Source organism: Tenrec ecaudatus, chromosome 6, assembly GCF_050624435.1.
Source record: "Tenrec ecaudatus isolate mTenEca1 chromosome 6, mTenEca1.hap1, whole genome shotgun sequence".
Classification (NCBI taxonomy): Eukaryota; Metazoa; Chordata; class Mammalia; order Afrosoricida; family Tenrecidae; genus Tenrec; species Tenrec ecaudatus.
Genome location: NC_134535.1, coordinates 81,620,270 through 81,639,214, shown reverse-complemented (window position 1 = coordinate 81,639,214; position 18,945 = coordinate 81,620,270). Strand labels below are relative to the sequence as shown.

The 18,945-nt window shown below is 50.1% G+C and overlaps 1 protein-coding gene across 1 annotated transcript in view; it reads right to left on the bottom strand.

Annotated features, from left to right (window-relative positions):
* LOC142451498 (keratin, type II cuticular Hb1-like) overlaps nucleotides 1-18,292 on the bottom strand; it is a 119,838-nt gene extending 101,546 nt beyond the window's left edge. The window contains exons 1-5 of the mRNA XM_075553288.1: nucleotides 18,287-18,292; nucleotides 17,260-17,379; nucleotides 16,694-16,897; nucleotides 13,838-14,052; nucleotides 11,822-11,840 (exon numbers count right to left, since the gene is read on the bottom strand). Coding sequence (XP_075409403.1) covers nucleotides 11,822-11,840; nucleotides 13,838-14,052; nucleotides 16,694-16,897; nucleotides 17,260-17,379; nucleotides 18,287-18,292 — 564 coding nt within the window. The remainder of the gene's footprint in view (nucleotides 1-11,821; nucleotides 11,841-13,837; nucleotides 14,053-16,693; nucleotides 16,898-17,259; nucleotides 17,380-18,286) is intronic.
* Between the last annotated feature and the right edge of the window lie 653 nt (nucleotides 18,293-18,945).

Sequence of the window (18,945 nt, the reverse complement as noted above, 5' to 3'; positions counted from 1 at the left end):
TTTAACATTTCACTGTTTCAGAGAGTTTAGCCTGGCCCAGGAGAAGTCTATGACTAAAAACAACAAAGAAAACACTCTCAAGTTCAGTGTAGATTAGCTCCCTGGGCACCAGGAATCAAGCACTGGGCTGCTGACCAGTATCTGCACTTGGAGCCAACAGCAGCCCTGTCTCTTGAAGCTGCACAATCTCAGATACCTGAGAGAAAATCTCCACTCTGTCCTCTAAAATCACTGTGGGTAGCAATCGACTAAATGAGCAAGCTGTTAAATCAAAATGTTGGCAACTCTAAAGAATCTGAAGGAGCTCAGTGCAGATGAAACAACTAAGGAAAAACAAAATGAGCAAATTTTATTTCAGCTGTGTTCTGTGGTACATTCAAATTTTAAGATCCTCCAGTATTTTCTGATTGTAAATTGAGCTAAGAAAATGCTTGGGACACATTAAAGTTCACATGACATTTTTTAAAAAAGATCAATTTATTGGGGGCTCTTACAACTCTTTTAACAATCCATACATCAATGCTATCAAGCATATTTGTACTTACCGTATATACTCGAATATAAGCCAACCCTAGTATAAGCCGAGGTACCTAATTATTACCTGGAACACCAGAAAAACTGATTGATTCGAGTATAAGCCTGGGGTGGAAAATGCAGAAGCTATTGTTGAGTTTCCTTTATCAAAACAGAATGAAAATAAAATTACTAAAAATTGGGACCTCAGTGGGGTAATGTATTTAAATATTTATTTTAAATAAAAAATAACATAAATAAGAGCACAAATCATTTAACATTAGTAAACCAGCACAATAAGTGGAAAATAGGTTCAACAAAAAAAATAAGGTATCAACAATGATACCTTAAGGGTACTATTCCCAACCCACTCACCCTCCACTCTCCCAACATCGTCCCTCACACTCTTGGTCCTGAAGGTATCATCCACCCTGGATTCCCTGTACCTCCAACCCTCATATGCACCAGTGTACAGCCTCTGTCCTATCCAGCCCTGCAAGGTAGAATTCGGATCATGGTAGTTGGGGGGAGGAAGCATCCAGGATCCGGGGGAAAGCTGTGTTCTTCATCGATACTACCTCACACCCTAACTAACCCATCTCCTCTCCTAAACCCCTCTATGAGGGGATCTCCATTGGTCGACACTTGGGCCTTGGGTCTCCACTCTGCACTTCCCCCTTAATTTAATATGATATATATATATATATATACATATATATACATACATATATACATATACACACACTTATATCTTTTTTTTTTTGTATGATGCCTTATACCTGGTCCCTTGGCCACCTCGTGATCGCACTGGCCGGTGTGCTTCTTCCATGTGGGCTTATTTGCTTCTGAGCTAGATGGCCGCTTGTTCACCTTCAAGCCTTTAAGACCCCAGACACTATCTCTTTTGATAGCCGGGAACCATCAGCTTTCTTCACCACATTTGCTTATGCACCCATTTGTCTTCAGCGATCCTATCATGGAAGTGTGCAGTCAATGATATGATTTTTTTGTTCTTTGATTCCTGGTAACTGATCCCTTAGGGACCACTCGATCACACAGGCTGGTGTGTTCTTCCATGTGGACTTTGTTGCTTCTGAGCTAGATGGCCGCTTGTTTATCTTCAAGCCTTTAAGACCCCAGTCACTATCTCTTTTGATAGCCGAGAACCATCAGCTTTCTTCACCACATTTACTTGTTCACCCACTTTGGCTCCAGCCGTTGTGTCGGGAGAGTGAGCATCATAGAGTTCCAATTTAATAAAAGAAGGTATTCATGCATTGAGGGAGTGTTTGAGTAGAGGCCCAAGGTCCTTCCGCCACCTTAATACTTGACCTATAAATATAGACACATAGATCTATTTCCCCATCCTCCTATATATATTTGTATGTACATGTCTTTGTCTAGACCTCCATGAATGCCCTTTGACTCCTAGCTCTTTCCTCCATCTCCCTTGACTTTCCTCCTGCCCTACTACCATGCTTCATCGCCACCTGGGCTAGAGTATACCTCTTCTCTAAGCAACCTTACCCTTGATCTGATTACAAGGATCCACATGTGACCTCTTCCCTGGGAGAGCGACAGCAGAGAAGGGGGGAAGGGAAACTCCGGATAGGGCAAGATATGACAAAACAACGATGTATAAATTACCAAGGGCATATGAGGGAGGGGTGAATGGGGAGGGAGGGGGAAAAAAAAAGAGGACCTGATGCAAGGGGCTTAAGTGGAGAGCAAATGCCTTGAGAATGATTTGGGCAGGGAATGTATAGATGTGCTTTATACAATTGATGTATGTATATGTATGGATTGTGGTAAGAGTTGTATGAGTCCCTAATGAAATGTAAAAGAAGAAAAGAGAAAAAAATGATTAGGGAAAAGACTGTACAGATGTGCTTTATACAATTGATGTATGTATATGTATGAACTGTGAAAAGAATTGTATGAGCCCCAATAAATTGTTAAAAAAAAAAAAAGAGTACTATTCCCTGGGCTCAATCAGCAACCAAGCTAAAATGTAAAGAGTTAAAATCCTTCAAAACTGGATTCCTCATCATCATCCGTATCCCAATGCAGAGCTTCAGCTGGTGTGAGGTCATCACAGACGCTGTCCTCACTGAGATCGCCATCATCACCATCACTGCTGTCATTTTCATACAAAGCACAGTCTTCACTGCCATCCATAGCATTACTAATACTATATTTCTGGAAGGCACGTCGCACCATGGCTTCTGGAATGTCTTCTCATGCATCTCGAACCCACTTTGCTATTAACTCTATGTCAGGCTTCATGAGATTTCCTCCTTTTGTTAGTCGGGCTTGACCAGATGACATCCATTCATGCCACATCCTTCACACAAGGCCTTTAAAATGCTTATTCAAAGATACATCCAGAGGATGCAGTGCAGATGTAAGCCCACCGAGAATAACGGCTAAAGTAACTCTACTAGATTTTGCCTTTTTTTTTTTTATGTCGTCAGATAGGTGGGCTCTGAACATATCCCAAACAAGTAACGATGGCTTTTTCTTTAAGGCTGCTCCTGTTCGTTGGTTTCAAATTTCTTCCAGCCATTTTTGGTTGTCTTTTTCATCCATCCAGCCTTTAACATGTGCACGCACAGTAATTCTTGGTGGGAAACTGATCTTTTTAGGCAAGGACTTTCTTTTAAAATAATGACAGGACGCAGCTTAGTTCCATTAGCCAAACATGATAGAACAACTGTTAAGTGTTTTTTTTTTTCATTTTCTGTGGTTTTGAGAAAAATGTTTTTTTTCTCCTAAACTTGCCACAGTTCTGTTGCTTGGAAGATCAAAAGTCATGGCAGTTTCATCCATATTCCCAATATATGCCAGGTCATAATTATAAATCCTTCTTTGTTTTATAATACATGGCTGGAATGACATAATTATTTCTTCAAGGTCTTATGGAAATTTCTGGGACATCTTTGTTCTTTGTCTCAAACAGAGTAGGCCAAACCTATTCACGAAGTGGGTACACTATCCTGCTGATGCAGCAAATATTTCAATGCCTGTTGCTTTATATTTGCCATCCTTAGCCATTCATAGAGCATGTATGCGGATTCCCATGCATGTTACACAGTAACCATTTTGATGACACTCCCAAACCCATTTATGCAATTCACTCTCTAGAGCCCCACAAAAAGACGTTAAACCACGACGAGCTTTTTTAGCTTTTGGAATCTGTTCCAAGTCAGCCTTCATTTTCTGCCACTCCCTCACTTGCTTTTCGTCAACACAGAATTCCCTACTTGGAATATTGTTATTGCTCTCTTCTGCTCTTGACACAACCTTCAGTTTGAAAGCAGCCTCATATGAATGGCGTTTTTGTTTTGATTCAATAGTATCCGTTTCTAATAGGCTAAAAAAATAAGACTTTGTAAAAGAACTTTCGTGGTAATACCCGCCTTACCCCTGCTCCCCACGATGTGTTAACCGGAGGGGGGAGGGGGGAGTCCGTGCGGGCGGGGGATGCAGGATGTGAATTAACACAGACTAGAGGGGAGAGACAGAGAGAAGCCACAGATACATCCTTACCAGTTCAGCTGCCGGCTTAAGTGAATCACTACAGGTGCTTCTGCGAATTGAAGCTGTCCATGTCGTAGGACAGATCTGATTGTTTAGATGTGAGTAAACAAACATTCAAAGCCCTGTAGTGTTAGCGGGGTTTTTAATGAACAACAGAGAAACCACAATCACACGCGAGATAATGCTTGTCTTGTTACCTCGGGCGTTGGGGCCAGCGAGATGTTACACTTCACTGGGTTACCACTGATGCGTGTGTAAGCCGAACCCCGGTTTCTCAGCACATTTTTTTTGTGCTGAAAAACTCGTCTTATACACGAGTAAATGTGGTATGTTGCCATCATCTTTTTCTAAATATTTACATTCTATTTGAGCCCTTGATATCACCTCCTTTTTTTTCCGATTGCTGCCCCATCTCCAAACCTTGTGAACTCTTTACAAATTATTATTGTGTTCATATCTCACACTGACCATTGTCTTCTTTCACCCACATTGCTGTTGTCCATCCCATCAATGGAGTGAGGGATGGGGAGATATGTATTAATCATAGTGATCTGTTCCCCCCTTTTCCCCTTCTCGCCCCACCTTACACCTACCCTCCTGTTATCATTTTCCCATTTCTGTTCCTGAGAGGTTTATCTGACCTGGATTCTGGGTGTGATCAGCTTTATCTGTACCACTGTCTATGCTCCAGGTAGGCTCAGCTAAAAGGCAGGATTGGGGTCACGATAGTGGGGGATAAGGCAGCTTCAAAAACCAGGGAAATACTGTGTGTTTTGTTACAATTTTACTGCGCCCTGATGGACTCATCCCTTTCTGTGACTCTTCTATGAGGGGAGTTCTATTGCAACCATGGATTTTGGGTTTTGTGAACATGGGTTTTGGAACCCTTCTCATTCTCAACAATATGTGTTTGTTTTGTTTTGGTTCTTCTGATACCTGTTACCTGAGCCCATCTACATCCACCATCACACAAGCCTGTGTGCTTCTTCCATGTGGGTTTGGTGGTTCTCTGCTAGATGACTGCTTGTTGAAATTAATGGCTTGAGACCCAAGACAATATATCCCTTGATAGCCAGGCACCATCAGCTTTCTTTACCACATTTGCTTATTTGTCTTCAGAGAACGTGTCAAGAGGGTGAGCATCACAGATTTACAGGCTGTTAGAACAAAGTGTTCTTGCATTGAGGGAGGACTTGAGTAGAGGCCACAACCCCATCCATTTCCTCAATGTATTCACAGATAAAGATATGAACATAGACCAATACCTCTGTTTATATCAATTCATATTTCTACATATGTACACACCTATGTTTATGCCTCTATTCATAGCTGAGCTTCCTAGAGCTTTCCTGTTTCTGCTTACTTTCCTCCTGTCCCACCATCACAATCGCCCTTCTTCTGCCTCTTAGTAAATCCTCTCAGTTAGATTGCTGTTGCTCCAGCACCACCAGGATCTCTAATCCTCCTCATTATTGATTTAATTCCCTTGTTGTTTCCCTGTCTACGGGGTTGTATACTCACCACTCTATTCCTCCACTTCTTAGTCCATGAAAGTCTCTCTGTTCATGAGTGGTTCTATGTGGTTATGTTACCTTCTAGGTTTGGTGTGATGTGGTGGGGTCTGCATTCCCACTCTCATGACTGTGGAGACATAAACAATACACCCCATGCTGGGTGGATTCGTGCCCGGCTCCACAGTACCATTAGCTCTCTCCTTTTTATGCACCCACACCCTTTATCACTCCACACACTTTCTCCTTCTTTATGTTGGAATGACATGTACATCCTTGGTTTGGGTCTCTCCCCACCAGATTGCCTGTACCCTTTCTTCTATACCTACTGTCCCAAATATACGGCCTCTGTGGACTCATGTTTTGTGATTGGCTTACTTCACTTAGCATGATTTCCTCCAACACTTGCCATGAGACCACGTCCTCCAGGCAATCTTCAGTGCTTTCTAAGGATGTGAAGTACTCCCCTCTGTGTATGTGCTAGTCTTCTAATCCACTCATCTATTGATGGAAATTTAGGTTGTTTCCAATTCACTGCAATTGTGAATTGTGCCACAATAAATATTGTAGCACAGATGATTGGTCATGGTCCATTTATTACCTTTTCTGGGTATGTGCCCAGTAGATGGATTGCTGGGACATAAGGTATCAATTTCCATTTGCTATAAATATAGCCAGATTATTTTCCACAAAGGATGTATGTATCTGAAACACCACCAGCCGTGGAGGACAGTTCCTATCTTGCCACAGCCCACCAACCTTTGCTGCTCTCTGATTTTCAGGTTTGACCTATCCTCACAGATGTTAGGTGGTATCTCGTTGTTGCTATAATTAGTATTACTCTGATGGCTAATGATCGGGAGCATTTTCTTACATATGCACTGGCCATTAGGGTCTTCCCACTAGTGAAACTTGTCTTCGGGTCTTTGACCCTTTGTCTTCTTTTTGCAGGCTAGGAGGGGATTGTAGAATTCTATAGATTTCAGTAATAAGCCCTCTTTCTGTTGTGGCATTGCTAAATTGCTAAAAATCCTCTCCCCCTCTGTGGGTTCTCTTGTTCCTCTCTTGGTGAAGTCTTTCTACACATGCAGGTGTTTTATCCTTCACATACCCCATTTGTGGATTGCGCCTTCATTTGTGGGCAGCATCTCCTGATTTACCCTCTGCATTCCCTGTGCCCATGTTCTGAGGTTTGTCCCTAGTTTTCAATAAAGGTACTGATAGTTTGGGGTTTTACTTCTATAAACAATACTGTACTCAGTAATGTTCACGAAGCCTAAAGAATAATAACAACATTAATTTTACTTTCTGCTTTGCTCCATGCTTGCTTAAAACCTAGATAAAATGATAAAGGAGTTTTTGCCTTTTAAGATGGACTGAAATGATCAAAGAATAGCTTTTAGAGTCTAGCAGTCCGGTTCTAACCGAATCAAGGCTCTTCTAAATTATCAAGGCATCATAGTGGCTGAACTTTATGTGAACACACAACATTTTGGTGCATTGGCTGGGAAAGGCACTGTGTCTTGATGCCTGTGTCAGGTAGCTGCTCCTGGAATGTGGAACCTCTAGAGGAGTAGCCCCCGATATAAATTTTAGGGCTCCATACTCCTACTCTCCCAGTTGAGCTGCAGCCTGGGGACGCTGGAATTGGGTTTGAGTCTTCTGTGTGACAGCTCAGGAGTAAACCCCTCTGTGAGGCCAGTCTCATCCATTTGCCTAGAGGTGGGGGTCAGATGTGACTCTATTTCTCCTCAGCCCCTTCTTCCCAATATACTGCTCACAAAGTGTGTTACCTTGTTGGTTGGGGGGATGGGGGTATTTGTCTTTACAAGGTACTGCTTAACAAGCCTGGTAAACCTGGAAATATGATTAATCCAGGTTGTCTGACTTTTTGTGTAAACTTTCTGTCCACCTATTGTGTTGTCTGTCTGGTTGTTTGTCTTTTGTGTATGAGTACCTGTATGTTTCTCCATCAGGCCTTTTGTGTCTCCTCCCTCCTGGAGATTGACCTTCTGCACATTAGTCTCACAGTCACAGCACTGACCGTTGGACATCTGCACAAATGGTTTCTTTTGGCTGTTGTTATATTTTTGTTTCTCGTTAGTAGGTTTAAATTGGTGGCTAAAAGTTAATTAGGACAAAACACTTTTTATATAAATTTAAAGTTCTTGTAAAGTTTTTGCTTGTCTTTTCTTGGGTTGTTTGGGGGGTGTTTTATTTTGGGTGTTTTTGTTTGTTTGTTTCTTTTTTGTTGTTGTTGAGAACTTTGAGTGGTTTTATCCACAAGTCTAACCTGCAAGGGCACCAGGCAGAAGTATAAACCTTGGAAGGTAGGGTCCCCTGGGACCCTGGGGGAGGGTGTCCAGTCCCCGCCCCAGGACAGGAGGAGCAGTGAGCAGCAGGGACTGAGGTGAGCTGGGGGAGGAGAAAGAGCAGTAAGAGTAACTCACAGGAGTCACCTTGGACGCCACCCGGTCCAAGACCCACCTCACAGAGTTGAGAGAACTGAGGCCCAGAGAGAGAAGGGGCTTGTCCAGTGTCACAAAGTGGAACCATCGTCTCCAGACTCTCATGGGTGGTCTCCGCCATGCACCCAGGACTGGACCGAAGGCCTGAGTCTGCCATGGACGACCAGTCTGGCGTGTGACCGCGCTCGCTCCTGTCCCCCCGGTGTGAGCAGCTCGCGGCGGCGTTGTGTGCGGCGACCTGTGCGTGTCGCCTGCAGCGCCCCCTGCAGCGGGAACCTGGCGGTGAGCACTGGCGCGGGCGCCCCCTGCGGGACGGGCGGAGCTCCTATGTGCACAGAGCTCCCACTGCGGAGGCCGGGCTCCCAGAGTGAATGAGGGCCTCTCCTTATGTGACTGGCTCCTGAGTCGACAGATGGAAGGGGTTCCGGAAGCTTCAGGCCTGATGTCCCCAATGGCTCAGAGCCTCTTCCTGCATGCTTCTACCCAAGGTTTCCTCCCACCTCCTCCAGGGAAGGCCAGGCCCCTCACCCCCTGCTGGCAGCTCTCCCGGCTCCCCCAAGTATGGAAACCAGGGTTTACTGGAAGCTCTGCTCTAAGGGCCCCTCTAGACTTGGGCTTCTCCTGGGGGATCAGATGGAACAAGTGGCCACAGGACCCCTGGAGCTTAGGCATGCTGGCTCCCTCACCCTCCCTGTTATGTCCTTGCTCTCCTATGTCCTGTCAACCTCCAAGGATCTCTAGTTTCTCCCCTGCACGGTCTGCCCCTTGGAGGCCCACAGAGGAGCCTTCTTCAGCCTGGTATCTCTGCTCTGGCCTTTCCTGCACCTATGCATCCTAAAGTGGGTTGAGGGGCAAAACCAGCAACCCTGGTCCGCAGAGCCAGGGGGGCAGACTGGAAGACAACTGAGAAGGGGCTCTGAGGAGCCTGCAGCGAGGGGACAGGCTTTAAGCTTCTCATAGCCCAGTAGGAACCCACCACTAGCCCTGCTGGGACACCACTGGTCACCCCAAACTCAGCACAGGAAAATTCCTAACCCGACCTCTTTACCCTGCCAAACCAATGCACTTGGACAACCAAACATCACTTCAAGCCTGGGGTTACAGACACAGAGAGTCCTCCCTGCTTCCTGGATACCCACCATATGTCCTACTTCAAATCCTATATGTAGTTTTCCCAAGCATAGCCCTCAACACTGAAGTACCCCACATACTCCCACACAGACACCATATCGGCACCATACACATGAACTTAGCTCCCGCAAGGGTCACCCATCCAGAAACCACATACACAGCCCAACCCTCTGCCCAGGACTCCAGGCACATGACCCCTACGGAACTCTATACTCTGGGACCCCTCACTCAGTCTCTCCTGTGGGAACCAGAACCAGACAGAGAGTGTATGCAGACAAGTTCTCTGTGCTCACATTTAGGGACACTGGACGGCAGACTCAGGTGGAGGAAGGCCTTCACATTTGTGAGTTGGACATGAAACCCAGCCAAAATTTCCTGACTTAAAATCACCCCCACTGTGTCCCCCATATTAGGCTGCTTAAAGATGTTCCTCTCAAGCACATGGCTGCTCTCTAATATGCCAAGACGCTATCCGTAGTGCAGAGTCATCAGACCCTGTGTCCTGCCCACCCTAGGCACACCCAGCTACCTTCTGATAAGGACCTTACATTGTTCCCCTGGAGCAGAGCTCAGGGACAGCTAAGGTCCAGTCAGCTCAGGGACGGCAATGGATAAGCCCATATCTGAACTCTAGAACCTGACCATCGTGTTACACAGGTGCCTTCCTGGCATGTGTTTAACACTTGTACTTCCCCTTCCTGTTAGGTATGTGCTCACCATGGCTTGCATGCCCACAAGATTATCCAAGCTCCCCCCAACCTTCTGTCATCCTCTGTCACTGAAGGACTGACCAAAGTAGCCACGGAGGCTCCTGGACTCTCACAAGACCCACAGGCCTGATCCTGGCTGCCCGGGGCTCTGGACCACCAGCATCAGTAGGGGCCGTGGAAGGATGGCCTGAGAGTTGGTTTGTGCACCTGAAACTCAGCCTGGGCAGCTGAAGATTGGTGGTCTTCTCAGCACCTCAGGGATGCACTCACCCAGCACAGGGCAGGGAGGGGCTGGTGTCCAACCAGTGTCCCACTCACTGAGTGGAGAGGACTCAGTGCGCACTTCCTTCCAGAGGACAGACTTCCCTGGGGCATTTCTGGACTCTCCACAGAGGAGCTGGACTGGGTCCCAGTCTGGCCTACGTCCATGAGTGTGCTGCACTAACAGGAGAGGGGGTCCCCTCACTCCTGTCACCATCAGGCCTCCTGCACAAGGGGCTCCCTGGTCATCAGGGAAGAGCCTGCCCTTCTACTCCCCTCCCTTCCCCACCCCGCCCAGACACCAGGACAGAGGCAGTGGGTCTCCAACAGAGGTTGCTTTATTAGAAGAGACTCTGACATCCTTTCTGTGGTCGGTCTCCCAGTCTTGGGTCCGGGAATGGGAGTCATCCTGGGAGCATGTAGGAGGGAGAACAGGGGTGTCAGCACACGCCCTAGTGAGTTGAGAGCACTGCTGTGGGTGGTCTTGAAGGAAAGTTTCTTGAGGGATGCCGGCCTCCCGCTGCTAGAGAATCTCAGAGCATTGCTGCCCATGGTTCCCCCAGGGTCTGCCCATCACTGCACCCATGGCATTCACCAGGACTGGGAGAGAAGGATGGATTCCAGGGGGCTCACCACCAAGACCCACCTCACCCACTCCCAACCTCCTGCCTTAGCTGTACCTATAGCAGCCCATTCCCTTTCCACCAGCCCCTTCCCTCAACTCCCTCCATCAGCCCATCCTTCTACCCACTCTGCCCTTCTGCATCTGGCTCCATGGCTGAGGTAAGCTCCAGGGAATGCACCGCTAGCTAGGGGAGGGAGGAGGTTGTGTGTTTTCCTATGAGGCTAGACCCTCAGACTAATTTGCCTGCCATTCTGCAGACCCAGACTGTCTGCCCAGCACAGGGCGACCTCCCCCAGCTCACAGCCAAGGACTCACAGATATCTACGGCTCCTGCTCCAACACCAGCCGACCTGTGGGCAGAGGGTAAACTGAGAGCATCTCTTTCCTCAGGGCTGCAAGGAACCCTCCTAGTCGCCATTCCGTGAGAACTCAACCAGGACCTTGTTTTTCTCCTGTCCCCCACTTCCTGAATTCTTTTTGACCAAGCCAGGGGGAGGAAAGAGTGGCAGGTCCAAGTGGGAACTTCTGTCTCCTGACTGTGGTACCATGGGCAGCAGCTCTGAGCCTTCCCTTCCTCACCTACTGAGCCTCACTTCAGCTCCAACCTCTGAGGGGTCTCTGTGAGGGCGCCAGGACATAATTCGCCTGAATCCATAAAACCAAACTTGCGGTCATCCAGTCCATGCCTAGTGAAGCCTACAGAACAGGGAGAAGTGTCCCTGAGTTTCTGAGAGGATCACTCTTCATGGGAGTAGACAGTCCTGTCTTTCTCCAGGGAGCGGCGGGTGCTGTCCAACTGCTGATCTTGCTGCTTGCAGCCCAACTCCCAACCATGATCCCACCAGAGCTCCCAAAGTGCCTAAAGCCCTAAGCAAATAGGATTAAGGTCATGGTAGCTGAGACTCATATAATCCCTGTGAAAGCTGTCTTCCCCATCAGGTCATAAACTCTTTGACGCTGGCTCCAGCTGATTGATTCCTGAGTCCGTTCTAGCTCCTAGCAGGAGACCTGGCACATGGTGACTTCCTATGTGCAGAAATGACCAGCGAATTGTTCTCTCACCGAATGCTGCCCAGCCAGTCTGGGGAAAGAGTGGGGAGAGAGGTGGGGTGATTTCACCCTGTGATCATAAAGCAGGTCTTACAGGGAAATTGAAAAACCCATGTGAGACACTGAGTGTTCATTTAGTGACTCACTGCCCCCTTGTCACCAAGCAATGGCCCTGGGGGTCAGTGCCCTCTGCAGATGGGCGGGTCGGGAGCTCAGTGAGGGGGGAGAGAATGAACTCAGCAGCCCAGAGCCTGAGGAAGCCAATGGGCATGCTGGGAAGCTGCCAGCACCCTTGTCCAGACAGCCCGGCCAGTTCTCCAGTTGTGGGGCGAGGGGAGCCCAGAAGCTGTATGGGTGTCTGCTGTAGGGCCTGAGGACACCCCACAAGCAGGGGCCTGGTGCTCAAGGCTCCAGCCATTTGTGCCATTTTTCCTTCCTAATGCTAAATAGAGGTTGTGTGTGTATGTGTGCAATTGGATATGTATTATTGTGTATCTTTACAAGACCTCTCTCATTATAAGAATTTCAGGCCCCAACTTCCCATTTGCCCTTTGGGGAGGCTGAGCAGATAATTGATAAACTTAAATTCTCCCTACTTGTCCCCAAAGAGTGGGAAAGTTTGGTCTCCGCTTAGAGAACAGGAGTTAGACCCTGGACACAGACAGCAGCCAGGATGGAAACCTGCCTCCCAGGAATGGACCCCAGAGTGAAGCAGGTGTTTGTTCCCTGATGCCAGACCCCTTGGCTGCCACATCAGGGGAAGTGGACCATATCCCACTCTGCGGCTCCTCCACTCTGCCTTCTCAAAGGAAAAGGGTTCTGGAGAAAGAGGGGCCTCTGGGCCTGTAAGGGACAGCTGGGTGGACTGAGGCTGCCTGGGCCCAGCCCACATGCTGTGGCAAAGTCTCTGTTCCCAGACTTATCCTTGTGCTGTGACCTCACACCCTGCCACCCACCATCAGGCTTCTTCTCTGCCTCCCCCACCCCCACTGCGTGGGAAGACTGCCTATCCCCAGCTTACCTCTTCCCCAATGCCTTGCCCTCCACCCACCCATCCCCCATCCTCGAGAAAGACACTCAAGAAAGAAAGTGTTCTTGGCAGACTTGCTCCATTGGCAGGTCCAAGTGCACGTCACTGGTGTCTGTGCACTGTCTGAGCAGAGGACTGCTCCCATCTACTGCTCTGCAAGCTCCCGGGGCAGAAAGGTATCTTTCCCATTATCCGACTCCAGGCCGCTTCCCAACCGGGTGCACCTGGTCACCCTTTCAAACCTGTGTCACCCTGTTCTCTCCTGCCCCTGCGAAACACCAACCCCCCCATCCCCCTATAGAGCACCTGAGTGAGCCTACCAGTCATTAACGTGAGAGGGACGACCCAAAGTCTGGGCCATCGCTTGTGGGGAGAAGTCCTATCATTGCAATGTACCTCGGCCTCCTTTCTGACCCCAGACACTCCTGCCACTGCCACCGAGGTGCACGGGACTCACAGTGGCCCCACAGGGTGGAGTAGAACTGACCCTTTGGGTGTCTGAGACGTTAACTATGCACTGCAGGCAGCCTCCTCTCTCTCTCTCTCTCTCTCTCTCTCTCTCTCTCTCTCTCTCTCTCTCTCTCTCTCCCTGCTACTGCCCTTGTGGATTGCAGAGCAGTGTGTGATCCACTAGGTCGTGAGGGCTACTTTTCTGAGTTGCAGTTAGGTGTTGGGACATCCCTAGCTGAGGGGAAAATCAACCTCCTCCAATGCCCTCAGTCAGGAAGGAATGCCTTACAGAGCAGGATGCAGCCTGGTCCCAGTGCAGACGCTGAGACCAGAGATCAGCAGACCTTGACTATGCTTGTCCTTAGTGACCTGGACTACAGTCCTCTCCTCTGTCAATTCCCAGGGACAAATAGCAGGAATTCTACTGACAGCCACACACAAGAAGGGACTGAGACTACCTCAACATTCACTGTGACTGTGACACCACGTGTCTTAAGAAGGACTGAATCCACAGGCCATGCCTACTGCTGGGGGATGCCCACCCTCACCTGCTCTCTTGCAGCAACTTGCGTAAGGCAGCAAACGCCTCCTCCAGAGACACGTCGGCTTTCTGGACATCCTCGACCTCCCACCACTCTCCTGCCATTTTCACCAGGATTCTGAAGAGGGTTGCCTCCAGCTCTTTCCGTGCAGTTTGTGCAGACCTGAGGGCCAGCTCCCCATTCTCCTCGGCCTCAGCGATGGCAGTCTCCACCTTGGCACGCTGTGGGGGTGGTGAGGCTGAGTTGGAGGCAGGGCTCACGGGCCACTGCTTGCCCAGTGCCCCTCATGCAGAAAGCACCTGGACAGCCTGCTTCAGGGGGCTCCACCAGCACCAGACAGTTCCCCCAAGCACCGGATCATCTCAGGGGTCAGCAGCATGGGGTGTGAGCCCAGTGGATGTCAATTCAGGTCAGCCACCCGCTCCTCCCCCTGAGACAGCACCAGGGAGAATGTTGCCCTCCAAGGGATGGTTGGGCTGGACATCCCCTAACAGAAGGGTCTCAGGGATGAGACAAGCAAGTCAGGGTACAGGGTAGCAATGATGAAATATACAACACTCCTCTACTTCTTTAACCCTTGCTCCACCCCACTATCATGATCCCAAATCTACCTTAAAAATCAGATAGGAACTGGAAACACAGGGAATACAGGACAGATGATCCCGTCAGGACCAGGGGTGAGAGTGTCCATACATGGAGGGTAGAGGGAAGGAGAAGTAGAAAGGTGGAAATAATTGCAAGGATCTACATATAACCCCTTCCTTGGGAGACGGACAGCAGAAAAGTGGGTGAAGAGAGACGTGAGACAGTATAACACATGACAAAATAATAGTGATTTATGAATTATGAAGGGTTCATGGGGTGTCAGGGAGGGAGGGGGAAAATGAGCCGCTGATACCAAGGGCTCATGTAGAAAGAAAATATTTTGAGAATGATGGTGGCTACAAATGTACAAACGTCCTTGATACAACGGATGGACATATGGATTGTGATGGGCGGTATGAGCTCCCAATAAAATAATTTGAAAGAAAAGGTAGGGGGGATGGTGGGAGGGGTCAGTAAGATAACAGACAAACATGTGGAGTCCCTGCCACTGTGCCAGAAACACACGCAATGCTTGATCAAGGCTGTTGATTGTAATTTACAAAGGACGCCCCACCCACACCCAGCCTGCTGCTGGCGGAGCTCAGAGGCCTGATCCTAGCTGAGTCCCCAATGTCAGGCAGTGACATGCAGAGCCTGCCTTCAAAGCAGAAGCCAATTCAGAACAGGCCCCAGAAAGAGGGGCTTGGGCACAGATGTGCAGCTGGAAGCCCCCTGGCTAGCAGAGTTGGGGCAGCTCCTTCTAAGAACAATGGCCTGCTCTTATCTTCATTCTAGGGTCCCTTCAGCTGGGGGCTTAGCCTCAACACCAGGAGCCCTTCCAGCCCAGGGGCCTCCACTCATTCTGCTCCAGGGGGTGCCATGCCCACCACCTGGCCCATTCCTTCGCTGTGCCCCATGCCCTCTTGCCCTCATAGCAGGTGTCTGCCTCACTGCCCACACTCCCAGCCCACTCCGAGATCCCCCCAAGCTCTGCCACTCTGGTGCCCCAGTTTCTTCCTCAAGCCCCTGTGGCAGGACCCTCTCAGCTGCCCGCTAAGACTCCTTCTGGCTCCACGTGGAGTCCCAGCCCCGGGTTCAGCAGGTCCCTCTCTGCTTCACTGTGTGGGATAGAGGTGGACATGAGCTCACACAGGGTCTGGGAAGTCACTATTCAGGTTTTAGCCCTCCCTTCCCAGCCTAGAGGCTGCAGCTGCACTGTGTGACCCACAGCACTGCGTCTGGGCCCGGAGGGAGTCCCCACATCCTGTAAACCGGCCTTCGGGGCTCTCAGGGGAGGGCAACTGTGAACCCCACACACATTGTTCTCCTGCTGTACAGTCCCATGTGTGGACACTGCTCCGGCTCAACTGCCCCGTCCACACCAGGCCTCAGCCAGGGCCCTCAGGACCCTCCACATTCATGTTCTAGAGAGGGACTCCCAGACGCCCAACAATCTCCACTCAACTTGAGGAAGACAGCTCTCAGAGGGCAGTGGTTGAGAGGGGGCTTAGTCTCCTCCCAGCTAGGACAGAAGCTCAGAGTAGACTTACCATGATGCCCTTGTGCTAGAGAATCCCCGAAAGTGCTAGACCCTCAGCTGCTCAGCGATGTCCTCACCTGCACCAGCCCCCTCGAGAGCAGAGGATGGACCAGAGAAGGCACTATGCTCTGGTCATGCAGCAAATCGAGGAGAGCATTGGAGCCTGAGCCAGGGCCTTCTTATGGGCAGACCTGTGTCCTCGCCTGGGCCTCTCTGGCCTCTCAGGGGAACTTCTCTGCACCCAGCTTTAATCCTGCCTTGGGATTGCCTCCACCAGGGAACAGCACCTGGGGGCCTGCCTGTTCCCTCAGCACCCACACAGTCAGAGCTTCCACCTCCACGCTGTGGGTGCCATCCCTGAGCCTCCCACTGGTGGAGCCCTGCGACCCAGCATCTTCTGTGAACTAGCTATGTGCATCGAGGATGATGACAGCACCTGCCGGAAAGGAAGGGCTGATCGTTGGGTAAATGGGACAAACCAGGGAACGTTGTCTAGAGGAGCCTGATCCATTTCAGCTATAATGAGCCTTAACCCTTGCCTACTTCCTCTGCCCCATGCTGCCCTCAGGGAGAATGCCTTGCCTGGCTTCCCATGTTCTCTAGAGCAGGGGGACTCCGGGTCTGAACGTTCTTGAGTCAAGGTGAAGATAAGATGAAGACACTCCCACTGAGGACCCCGCAGGAGAAGGTAGCCAGCCTCCAGTAGCACGCACCTTAATTGGGAACTAAGCACACACCTTAATCTGGTACTGAGCACACACCTTAATCTGGTACTGAGCACAGACCTTAATCTGGTACTGAGCCTCGGACCAGGGCCAGATTCTATTGGTGATGTACGCAAACAAGGTCGTGATGGAGGCGATGATGTCAGTGATGTTCAGGGTGCGGTTGTTGTCCATGGACAGCACCTTGGATGTGTCTGAGATCTGGGAGCTGAGATGCTTTATGTAGGTTCCAGACAGAAGGTTGGGACGTGGGGTGTGACCCACCCCGGCCCCTCTGAGAGGCCCCCACACAAGAGACGAGGGAAGACCAACAGGAGACTGGGGTGAGCACGAGTGTGGCAGGTCGCAGGCAATAAGGAAGTCACAGTGCCGCAGGGTCGTCAGTGGCTGATATTTCAGGAGTTTATCAATGGGACTTGCTTCCATAGAGCCCCTGGGTGAACTTGAACCTGAAACCTCTCTGTTAGCAGTTGAGTGTGAGCTGTGTGTCCCACCAGGAAGAGCAGGAGAAATGCTTTCCCAACAAACACACACACACAGGGATGGCCCAGAGGCAGACCCTGGACCAGATGGCTTGCAGGTTGAAACACATAATATCTCATAGTCTCATAGATGGCTGTCAGGAATTGGATCTCATCCTTCAGGGCGTCCACCTTGGCCTCCATCTCCACTTCATTCATGTCGGCAGCCTCCACATCCTGTGAGGAACAGGGTAGGGCAGGGGAAGGGGGAGGGGGACACTCCATTCAACACTCAGGTCATTTAATAGCAGTGGCCGGAGACAACACTGTCCAACCTATAGGACCCCAAACCCTTGTGCATCACAACCAGACCTCCCAGCCTCCTTGGCACAACCAGGGATAGAAGTCCCCTGACTTGGTGCCCTGGCTGTGTGAGGACAATGTCTTTGCCTGCCCAGGAGCAGGTACAGCTCAGCACAGGTATTCCAGGGTCACCACAGGCTGCAGACCCAGCACTGACTACCTGCTAAAGCTTTTCAGGGGGTGGACACACTCCTGGCTCCACCACGGAGCACACTCTGCCCTGGAAGATATCATTTCACTCTGGGAGCCTCTGCTTCTCATCAGCGACAGGGGTGAGTGCACGTGACTTAGAATCCAGGACCGACTCCTAGAGATGACCAATCCCAGTTGAAATAGTTAACTAGCCTGATGGGGGATTATGAGGCAGGTGGGTACCATTCCACACTTTAATACCCCTGGCCCAGATGAGGTCTGGGGTCCTTCCCAGATATACTTCCTAATGGTCAGTCTCCCTGAGGATGGGGCTACTCTGACTCAGTGCTGAGCCTCCAGATTGCCCTTTGGTGTCAGGGGCTGGATCGCCAGGCTGCTCTGTGAGTGCGCATGAAACCAGAGTCCCCACGGGCATGTAGTTCGAGTCCCAGTGAAACACTCCTAAGGCCTTCCGACCTGGGCTTGCATATCTCCACTGTCAGGGAGCTCCCTCTGCCCGGAGCCCGAGCCAGCCTGTTCCACTCCTTCAGCCCACAGTCCAGGCCTGTCGCAGGCCACCTTCCCTGTAGTGGGATGTTCTGATGGACAGGGAATGCTTCACATTTGGAGTTGATGGCTTACCTCTGACCTCCATGCTTTCCCCTTAGTTCTACACCCGGGGGCCAAAAAGCACTCCCTAGAGATAGAGTGAGCCAGAGCACAGGTGCCCCCTCGCTCACGAGCATGTGGGAATGCAGCACACACACACACACACATACACACACACACATGCACACACACTAACAGAGGAGGAGCAGGCTGTGCTGTAAAGGCTTGACTTGCAGACCCCACCCCCACCGTGCCCATCATCTCCTTAGTCTGAGCAGCCCCCTGGGACAGGCCTGAGCTCACTTTGTCCCACCTCTCCCACATCCATGACCAGTCAACGGCCACACAATGGGGACAATGGAGAGCATGAACTAGCAGTAGGACAAGGACAGTCCAAGGCCCTCAGGGCCACCAAGGGCCCCTCCTTAGTTATCTCCAAGGATAACTAGTAGGTAAATCTGGCCTCCACCCACCAGAGGAGGCTCCAGGAGCAGGCAGGAGGGGTGAGCGAGACCAGGAGGCTCCCTCCCTCCAGCCCTTCATTTTCTGCATCTCCTTCAGCAGGAGCAGCATGGGGAGGGAAGGGGGAGGTGTTTATCAGCTGAAGAAGTGTCACTCAGAACCCCACCTAACTCCACATAGCACCCTCTCAGAGAAGGGCCCAGAAAGAGAACTCCTGGTCCTGCACTCCGGAGCCCT